Consider the following 10,768-nt stretch of genomic DNA (forward strand, 5'->3'; position numbering starts at 1 on the left):
GCGCCACCAGGGAGGCCCAACAGCTTATTTTTTTATTTGAGGTCAACAAATAGCTGTAACAGTGACACATTTCCTGATTTTTGAGGCCCCTGAACTTCAAAAGAGAGTTTAAAGAAGAAGACAGAAACTCAGGTATAGTCAATGGACACAACCTTTTATGTTTGCCTCCAAAGAACCTCTTGTTTCATGTAACCTCAGAGCTAATATTGCAGAAATCAGGTGCAGAATCTGATGCTATAGGTGGAATTTTCCATTATAAATTTAATTTGCAGTCTCGGCTGATCTCTTCTATGAGCATAGAGGGCACTGACGTGGAAAGAATGAGGCCTTAGGAATTTGGGTGGGTTTGAATGAATCAGAGTTCCACTGCCCTCCCTAATTCTGCTGAATCTCCACAGTTCTGTCCTTGCTTGATGAGATTGACACAGCCATGAAGATCTCAAAGTAGTTACCTTGCAAAGATGTACTGATTCTCCAAATGCCCCATCTCTACCTCATGCCTTCACTCCTGGAACTAGCATCAGCTGCTGGGATACCCAAAGAACACGCAGAAAAAAATCTGATCCAGACGCAATATCTTATACAATAAAAGAACTACATGATTTCACTAATTTTTATGAACACTCAGGAAAACCACATGGAAATGATTCTAAAGGTGACATGAGATAAGGAAGGGAAATTAGGCTTCACACTCAGTGTGCAGGCTTCTCATACTGGAATCACTTTAAACAGTTTTTTCAGCTCTGGAGTGGACTGATACAGTTCAGCAGCCTCTCTGGCCTGAAGTGATAGTAGAAGGAAGGAAATTCTTCCAAGGGAAGGAACTTAGTTATCATTTGATCAGAGAGAAAACCAGTGAGTAGCACAGACCCATGGATAGCGATTTAGCTGGATATTGAGAGATTTAGACAAGATAGAAGGTTGGTGATAGAAGGGGGAAAGCAGGTGGTCACAGAATATGAGCATGTTGGGTTCCCTTGCGAACATTGACCAAAGGCACCCACTTCTCAGGTGGTTTTTGAGAAGCAGGTGGGCAAGAAAACTTCCGTGCTGTCAGTCTCAGCCTTTCTTTTTTCTTTTCTTTTTTTTTTTTTATTCTCAATTCAACTTTTATTACCCTCAACACAAATATGCAGGGCATGTAGAAAAAAGTTTCTTTTATCAGCTAACTATATGAAAAGATAAACATCAGTAATAACTCATGTGATCCAAATGGGCAAAAAAAGCAAAAGACTAGCCTCCCCTTGAGAAGAAAAATTTCAGACCTATGAAAAGGACAACAGTACTAATAAAAAAAATTATATTTACTTAGAAGCATTCAGAATGTCAACAAAACAGCTGCAACTTTTTTTTTTTTGCAATTACAGAGTGGTATTCAGTTAACAGAAAAACAATTATTTCGTATAAGCTGCATCAGAGACAACTGAAGATGAAAAACTACTATCCCCATATATAACTAATTTGTGCTTTAAATTTCCATGCCAATTTACAACCCCCATACTGTACCAGGCAAGGTTAGTGGCTATTGAAAATATCACCAGGGCAGGGTTATCTAAAAATACATTCAGTAGTGTGTTAACTATACAAAAAAAGACACTGTACAGTTTAAAAACAAATCTTCCACAGCCTTACATTTCAATTTTTTCTTTAAAAGGAGTGAGTTGTGTACAGGGGGGTTACATGCTTTATAGACGAGAAAAAAAACCACTAGAACCAACTTATTCATCATCATCATCCTCTTCTTCATCTTCCTGCTCTTCCTTCTTTTTCTTGTTCTTTTCCGCCTTGACCACCAACCCCCTTTTTGGCTGCATCAGGCTTTCCTTTAGCTCCGTATGCAGCAATATCCTTTTCGTAGTTTTCCTTCAGTTTAGCAGCCTTCTTTTCATAAGGCTGCTTGTCATCTGCAGCTGTGTTATTCCACATCTCGCCCAGCTTCTTTGCAACATCATCAATGGATAGACCAGGATGTTCTCCTTTGATTTTTGGGCGATACTCGGAACAAAACAAGAAAAAGGCCGAAGGAGGCCTCTTGGGTGCATTGGGATCCTTGAACTTTTTTGTTTCCCCTTTAGAGGGGATATAAGTTTTCATTTCTCTTTCATAATGGGCCTTATCCGTCTTTGCCATGTCTTCAAATTTTCCTTTTTCTTTGGCAGACATGGTCTTCCACCTCTCTGAGCACTTCTTAGAAAACTCTGAGAAGTTGACTGAAGCATCTGGGTGCTTCTTCTTGTGCTCCTCTCGGCAAGTTTGCACAAAAAATGCATATGATGACATTTTGCCTCTCGGCTTCTTAGGATCACCCTTGCCCATGTTTAATTACTTTTGCTGTGGATTTTGCACTACACTACGTGAATAATAAATAGACAAGCAGCCAAGAGAGTAGACCCTTCCAAATTACGAGCCATAAGTCACCGCATCTAAAGTTTTCCGAGTACTTAAACATAACTTCTGCAAAAACTTTGCTGAGAGGGAGGAGGAGAAAGCGCCAGCACTCAGCCCCAGGCTGGGGGTGGCCATGGTATTTGCATGTCTGACACTCTAGGCAGCCCCGAGGCAGCCCTGTTTCCTATGGGTCTGGCCAGGAGATGCACTTCAGTTCTGACTAAACACGTACGGTCTGAAGTTTCTTCGAGTAACCAAGGATAAGGGTCAAAAGCCACTCCTGCTCGTTACTCTGGTCGCCCCCCACCCCCACCAGGGCAGTATTTTTTTTTTTTAATTCTTAAAAGTTGGGGCGCCTTGGGTGGGGGGCGGGCTCCCGGCGCCCCGGCCCCCCCAGAACTTCCCGGGTCGCGGTGCTGCCTCCCAGCGGGGTTCGCCCTCGGTCGGTCGGACAGTCAAGTGCACCTGGCGGGCGCAGGCCCCGCAGGCCTCCCCAGTGTCAGCCTTTCTCCCGGCTCCTTCAGTGCTTGTTCAAAATGAGTGAACAGGCTGTGGCAGCAGGAATAGATGGTATGAGTGAGTTCATCAACACGGACATCTTTTCAAGGCCACTCTGACTGCTGAATACCCACCATGCCACTGGCAGAGACCAACTGTGAGCCCCAGTGTAGAAGGAGATCAGCTTGCTTTTGGTGGCAGGTTGGCTACATAGGAGCCCTTGGTTCTGGAGTAGGCAGGCTTGTCCTCTGGGGAGTAAATACAGACTCCAAAAGTGGATTTCCCTTTCCTTCCTGTAATACATATGACAGCACCATTATTGTACTTTCTGAATACCTTATTCACCATCATGGTCTTCCTCACTAAGAAACCCACTCTGCAGAAGAAGTGATGAAGTACACTAACTGCTGTGGGATTCAGTGGTTTTATCATGAACCTCATCACCCCAAAGCAGCTAGCCTTAGAGGATGGTGTTGTCAGGAGACAAAATCTGGCAAGTGCTATCCAGATGCATTAAATGTTCTAAACCAGTTTCTGTGTCTTCCGTGGTTAGAATACATAAATAATAAACGCAGAAGCAAAAGTGGTGTCTCCTATAATTAAACCGCACACCCTTTCAAAATAAATGCTCCCTGCTCCTATGACATTGGACTCTGTTTGTGCTGGGGGACTTCTAATTTGTTCAGTAAGAACTTGAAACTTGAAACTGGGTATTGCAGGTTCATCATGGCATAAAGCCTTCAAGAAAATAAAGAGGGTAGGTACCAAACTGGCTGCCCTGATTGATAATCATGAAGGGGAGATAATGTTGCAGCTGCCGGATGGAGTTAGGGACAAGTATGCCTTCAATCCAGGGGGTTTAGGGGTTCCTACTAGAAATTCTGTGTTCAGTGATAAATGTGAATGCAAACCTATAGCTTTCCAACACTGCCAAGACAGTTAAGGGCTCACCTTCTATAAGACTGAAGGTTTCTATCACTCTACTAGCTCCTGAGAGTTCTGAGGGCAAAGGGAAAGATGAATAAGGAAGTTGTCAACACCAGCTATGTTTCCATGACCAGTTGTGTAATAAAGCACCAGAAAAACAATGCATATTTTCTTCCTTACTTTGTTTTGTGTGTATTTATGAACTTCTTTTAATTGTGTCTCTATTTACTTTTATATGAGATTTGCTGATGATAGTTAATTTATTAAAATAGACTAGGTTAGTGGATTATTAAAATGGAATTGTAACTAAATAGAAGATGAAGCAACATCACATAGCAAAGAGTATAAAGGTTTGGGGAACAGGATAAGTCTTTTTCATTTGAGGAAAGGAATGGCTTTATAGGTGGTAACACAATTTTGTTGTTTACTTGAAAATTTGTTTGGTAGGAAGAGTGGACTGCACTAGAATTGTTAATTTTATTTAACTTCTATTCGCCCTTCTATGCCACCTCATTTCCTGATATATAATGTATGGGGTGTTTAAAAAGCATTTTCCAGATTTCTATGGCAAACAAATATTCTGGGAATCCTGCTGAAACTCAAATTCTCATTCAGAAGTCTGCATTTCTATGAAGCTCCCAGCTGACAGATAATGCTGATTTTTGAAGACTTGTATTTTGAGTTGCAGAGTGTAGAAAAACGATTTAGCATTGGCTTTCAAGTATTCCTGAATTCAAATCCACGTTTTGCTTCTTATTAGCTTATATGGTTGTGGGCAAGGCAAAACTCTTGCCTTCTCTGTGTAATTAGATGGATTATTTTTTATGTTCAAGGGATGATGGGGAAAAAAACCCCAAACCCCTTATAATTTTATATATATAACCCAATAACCCAAATCACAGTTATTGTTACCTAGGGTTGTTGAAAGGGTTAAATAAATGACGCCTGTCAGTACTCTGGGGTGGCCATTAGCTCGGGGCGGGGCCAAAGCTGGAAGAGGCGGGGCGCCCTTGCGCTTGCGCAGTCCCGCGTGCCCGCACGGCAGGTGAGCGGGGCAGGTAAGCGGGGCGCATGGCTCGGCGCTTGGGTTTGGGCCCCCCAGGGTGTCCAGTCTGTGTTGGGGGCGGGGTTTTTTTGTGGGGGGTGCTTCCGCAGAGCCCCAGGGCAGGGTCATGTGGAGGGCCCGCGGGTGTCCAGTCTGCCCGAGCGCTTCCGTGGGGCTCGGCGACCTTGGCCCGGCGCCGCGCGGGCGAGTTGGCCGTGGCTGGGTCCGAGGCTCGGGGGGCTCGGGGGGCCCCGGGGGCCCGGAGACGCGGAAGCTGGGCGGCTGGCTGGGAGCTGGGCGCCGCGGGGGTGAGGGGCGTGGGTGGCCAGCGTGAGGCTGCGCTGAGGGGTCTCGCGGGCGGCTTGACTTTGACCGTGGGAACCTGGAAAAGCTGCTTTTACTGGTTAAACCAAGGGACGTGCTGGAGGACGCTTGTTCCCCAGCATCTAGGCCTGGGAGACCTGCGGCCTGAAATCTTGTTGCTAGGAGATGCTGAGCCCCTTAGATTTCCCCGTTGGTGCACAGATGAGGGGTTTCAGGCAAGACATTGCACATTCGTCTTAAGCTGGTGCACCCCAAGTCGTGGGCTTCTCGGCCCTTGTGGCGCTAACCCCACGACACGCAGCCCCGCTTGTCTTTGAGCCCATCAGAGGGCTGCGTTATGTTACATTTCATCTACTTGCTTTTTAAAAAAACATTCATTTATTTATGCATACAAGAGCTGGGGTACAGGCCAGAGATGGGGGGGGGGTGAGAGGATTCCCCAGAGACAGAGTGGGGAACAGAACAGACTGACTGAAATACACTGCTGAGGGGAGCAGTGAGCCACAGGAGAGGTCTGCCTCGCCATGTGGGCCGCTCCTTGGCTGACAGGGGATCGAACTCTGTGATTTCAGAGGTGGATTTCTTAATAGTGCAGTGCTTAACCCCATGCGCCACCAGGGAGGCCCTACTTCATCTAAATTCTACCCGTCACCAAAATCTTGCCTAATCTCGTTCCTCCACTGGTATGGCTCTCTTGCCAGTTAGTAGTCTAACTTTGTCGTGGACAGGTGCACCTTTGGTGGGCTTTATTACCTGGGCTTTATCAGTCGTTAGAAATACCTCTCCTAAAGCTGAGGGACTTGGAATGGAATGTAAATGTGTATGTCTTAAGGAAGGAACAATGATTTCTTACACAATGTTATTTGGACTTAATTGTTGGAATCCTTAGCCTCACTCTCACTCAACCAAAAAAAAAATTGTTTTTACTTAGATTACTGTTTTGTCTGCTGGAAGGTTTTGAGTTGTAGGGTTTTTCATCCTTATCCCTTGAACATTAAAAATAGCCCAAGAGAGCTCCCTGTACTGCTCATGACATTTTTGTCAGTAGTATACAGTATTGTAGTAAACAGAGCAAAACCACTCTCCCTTTCCACCAGTGCACCTGCTTGCTGGTTATATTTAAACTCTTTTTAAAATTTCCTTGGCTTCGTTTCTTTGGGGTAAGAATAATAAAGTTTTTTAGTTATACGGTACACTTGGTAAGGATGTTAGTAGGATAATCTTATAAAAATAAGGTATTTAGGGCCTCCCCGGTGGCGCAGCGGTTGAGTGCTGGGACACAAGGCTGCCCGCAGCCTCTGCAGCGCCAGTTCGATCCCCGGCCACCCACCGGCGAGGGTTCCACCAAAATAAAAAATAAAAAAATAAGGTACTTAATTACTCCCACATCCAGGCATTGTGAAAAGGAGTTAGAAGCAAGTGGAATAGATGCATGGCAGCAAGCAGAGACCTGGGACTGTATAGTATAGTCCCAGAGGACAGAGAACAGTGACAAATGACACATAGGACAGTATTAAAATGCTGAGATGAAAAGCTCCTCATTGTGTTCTTAACTTTGGGGTTATAGGGAGGCAGAGCAATAACTTGCATTCACATTTTATATATTCAGTTGAGTCCAATCATTTTTTTCTTAATAGTCCTTTCATTTTAACTTTTACTTTAGATAAACAGAACAAAGACCAGCAGCCCCTCAAGAGCAAGAACCAATTAGTTTATGGTTCAAACTTCGTAGCCCCAGAATCAGGGATTTTGTTTTCACATTTGTGCCCACTAGATCATAATATCTTTTTTTTTTTTAATAGAGGCATGTTTTATTTATTTATTTGGTTTTTTTGTTTGTTTGTTTGTTTGTTTTTTTGTTTATACATGCACTGGGTACAGTCAGAAGCGCGGGAGGGTGAGAGAATTCACCAGAGCCAGAGCGGGGAGCAGAGCAGGCGGAGGGACCGAGGTGCACTGCTGGGGGTAGCAGCGGGCGGCAGGAGAGGTCTGCGCGCCATGTGGGACCCTCCTCTGGTGGCCAGGGAGCAGCCGGGGATCGAACCGGCGCCGCAGAGGCCGTGGGCAGCTTCGCAACCCAGTGCTCAACCACTGCGCCACCGGGGAGGCCCTAGATCATATCTTAATTCCTAGTTCAATTCACAAAATGATATGTCGTATCTCCCATTCTATATTCCTAGGCAATTTTAAAATCTTAGTTCCATAAATTATTTTTTTACAATGCCATCTTGAATTAGATCTTTCTGTGATTTTTCCAATTATGTCTTTGGGAAATTGTGCTCCTTAGGCATAGAGATCGAAAAGTAATGTGGGACACGAGTATATAGTAATTTTGGAGTTCTGTTATACAGGTAATAACTCATGTGGTGGGAATGGTAGTTGTTTTTTTTTTTTTAAGATTTTATTTTTATACAAGAGCCAGGGTACAGGACAGATGCGCAGGAGGGTGAGAGGATTCATCAGAGACAGTGGGGAACAGAACAGGCAGTTTGACGAAATACACTGCTGAGGGGAGCAGCGGGCAAAACAGGAGAGGTCTGCTCACCATGTGGGTTGCTCCAAGGCTGGTGGGGATTGAACTGGCATGGCACTGCAGTGGCTGCGGACAGCTTCACAGCACTGTGCTCAACCGCCTGCGCCACCAGGGAGGCCCGGGAATGGTAGTATTTTTTATAGCAGTGACATTAAGTTTGAATGTTTAATCTCATTTGCATTTATTTGTTAAACTTAGGATGGCCCGCACTATGGAACCATTGGCAAGGAAGATCTTTAAAGGTGTTTTGGTAGCAGAACTTTTTGGTGTTTTTGGAGCATATTTTTTGTTTAATAAGATGAACACAAGCCAAGGTAATCATAATTTAGAAATGTTTCTAGAGGGGTGCACAACTTACCAATACATTTAGATTTTACGTGGCTTTTTTAGACAAATTGGTTTAGAGTGAATATATTGGTCATTTTTATGGACCCAAGGGGAGAGCTAGGTATTAATTATTGTAGAACGAATGACTCTCCCTAAAAAAGGTTAATTTATAGACTAGGGAAGATATTTCACACCCCCATGGGTTTTACTAGTGAGGAGTATAGAGCAAGTGTTTTGGTCCGGCTTAGTTGGGGAGTACGGTAGGAGGAAATTCAGCCTGCTCAACACACCCTTGTTTGGTAGACAGAGAAATCAAGTAGCATGACTGCATTGCCAAAGCAACCAAAGTTAGTTTTTGGAAGCTCATAGACTCCTTCCTCTCTGTCAATACTGAGCACTGAAAACCTTTCCCATGCTACTGGCTATCACTGAAAGTGCCTTGACATTCTGGAGGATTATCTTATAGCATAGTCCTCAATCTTAAGTGAGGAGGCACTTTTTGGACTAAAAAGATTTCAAGAATGATTGAAAATACAGTAAAGTATGAAATGACGTGTTTCCACTAATCAGGTATTAAAACTGATTTTTAGTTTTACAGATATGTACATTTTTAGTTATATGAATCCAAAGTAAATGTCCCTCAAGATGTTTAGAATTAAGTTTATCTTGTTATTTGCCTATTAGGCATAAACTGATGTCATATCTGAAAGATGGGTGTCTTGGGAGTTACTAGCATAAAATAATTTTGAAATATTTTGATCTACAAAGGCCATGGGAAAGTTAGAGAAGTTAGGAAAGGAAAACATAGCTTTAAAACCTGTGTGCCATTTTTTAAGAGTTACTTTATCTTGGTAACTTTCATGCCTTCTCTTTATAAATTCAAGCCTTGGGGAAAAGTATTGAGAAAATTTCTGCTAAACAGATGTTTAATTTTGCATTATTTACATACAGGACTTAATTTATATAGCATTCGCTGAATTGGGGTCCATCCAGTTGACTATATTGTTTGGCTATTTTGTTTAAAGCCTGGTGCTTTCTTACCACCTCTTCTAATCTTTTGATGTATTTGTTTGCAATTTTGGGTTAAATTTTTTTCTATCAATACATTTTCTTTGATGTTTAGCTGTAAATTTGCCTTTTTAAAGAACATGTGAAGTTGTGTTGCAGCTTATCCAACAGCTTTCACTTAAGCAAGTGTTACTTTCAGTTAGTGCTGTAACAGATCACTGTATATTTACTTCTCACTGAGTTATGCATTTTGTTTCATACTAGTCACATCCTTGTGTTAAGTGCCTTTTAATTTTAACCGTTCACTTTTTACAGTGCTGTTTACTGATTCTATAACAAAGTAAAAACGGCATCCATAAACACAATTCTGATCTTAGGTTTCAGGACAAAAAAATTATAAAGCTACTTAAGAGAATGTAAGCAGTAACTCTGAAAATTAGGTCAAAATTTTTTTTTTTTTACTGTTTTGGGGATGCCAGTTTATCAACCTTTGTTCCCTGGAAGAAGATGCCCTGGATTGAGACAGTTTAAAAGTCCTTCTGCAGGCCAAATTTTAAGCTGTAAAATAACCACGTAAGGCTCCATGTAAAGCCAAGTACAATTTAGGCCCTATCCAAAAAGATACGTATTTCCTGGGTTACCAGGACTTTAACAAATTTCTAAGATAGGATTCTTATTTTATAGACACCAAAACTAGCACTAAATGGGCTAGCTCTGTATGTCAATATATTTCTAATAATGTCTAATTTTAACTTTTTTCCCCATCAGATTTCAGGCAAACAATGAGCAAAAAATTTCCCTTCATCTTGGAAGGTATGTTTTTCCTTAAATGAAAGCATCCAAAACTTTTTCAGCTAACCTATAAATTAAGTAGTACTTGTGATGTCAATTTCCAACAATTCTGTTCACTCCTATTTTAGCTCCTTGAGATCACAGAGTAGAGAAAATTCTAAACTATAGTTATCTAGATAAGAGCAGTTAGTGAATGGGCTGGACTCTTAATTCTTCCATTGGTTAAAAATGCAGACTTTGGAATGAGATACTACTGCTGTGATCAGACCACAGCTTAAAACTGATCTCAGGTTTGCCAATTTCTTGGAGTTGTTTCCTTTTCTATCAAGTAGAGATAATGCTCACCTCACTGGACTGCTACAAGGGTTAGAAAAGATAGCAAGTAGGGCCTCCCCAGTGGCGGTTTGATCCCCGGCCACTGGCAAGGGTCCCACATGGCGTGCAGACCTCTCCTGCTGTGCCTGCTGCTCCCCTCAGCAGTGTATTTCTGCCTGTTCTACTCTCCACTCTGGCTCTGGTGAATTCTCTCACCCTCCCATGCTTCTGACTGTACCCAGTGCTTGTATAAATAAATAAATAAATAAATAAATCTTTAAAAAAAAAAAAAAAAAGTATATACTATCCATAGTAGCTGTTATAACCCAAGCAAGCAGTGCTCATTATAGTAATTAGTAGAGATGCTACAGCTTCTACATGAAATATATGTCATCTTTTTCATTGTATAGTTTAGCAATAAGGGAGAAGAAAGGTCTGATTTTTCTCAATAGTTTAATTTAAAAAATTTTCCATGATTTTATAAATGAGTTATTTTTATTTGTAGTTTACTACAAATCCATTGAGCAGTCGGGAATGTATGGACTCAGAGAGCAAGATCAAGAAAAATGGCTGAACAGCAAAAATTAGGAGTAAGTAGAATTTTAACTTAT

The 10,768-nt window shown here is 42.2% G+C and overlaps 2 protein-coding genes across 2 annotated transcripts; one reads left to right on the forward strand and one right to left on the reverse strand.

Moving 5' to 3' along the window:
- Positions 1-1,718: 1,718 nt before the first annotated feature.
- On the reverse strand, positions 1,719-2,316 carry LOC311172434 (high mobility group protein B1-like; the record flags this gene model as incomplete). The annotated part of the gene is given in 2 exon segments (XM_084235850.1): positions 1,719-1,799; positions 1,801-2,316. Coding segments are annotated over 2 exon segments (597 nt in total).
- Positions 2,317-7,914: 5,598 nt separating this feature from the next.
- CEBPZOS (CEBPZ opposite strand) lies at positions 7,915-10,745 on the forward strand (the record flags this gene model as incomplete). The annotated part of the gene is made up of 3 exons (XM_084235192.1): positions 7,915-8,029; positions 9,819-9,863; positions 10,663-10,745. 3 exons carry the CDS (start codon positions 7,915-7,917, stop codon positions 10,743-10,745), a joined length of 243 nt encoding a protein of 80 aa, XP_084091318.1.
- Between the last annotated feature and the right edge of the window lie 23 nt (positions 10,746-10,768).

Source organism: Talpa europaea (genome assembly GCF_964194135.1).
Source record: "Talpa europaea genome assembly, chromosome: 6".
NCBI classification, from domain to species: Eukaryota; Metazoa; Chordata; class Mammalia; order Eulipotyphla; family Talpidae; genus Talpa; species Talpa europaea.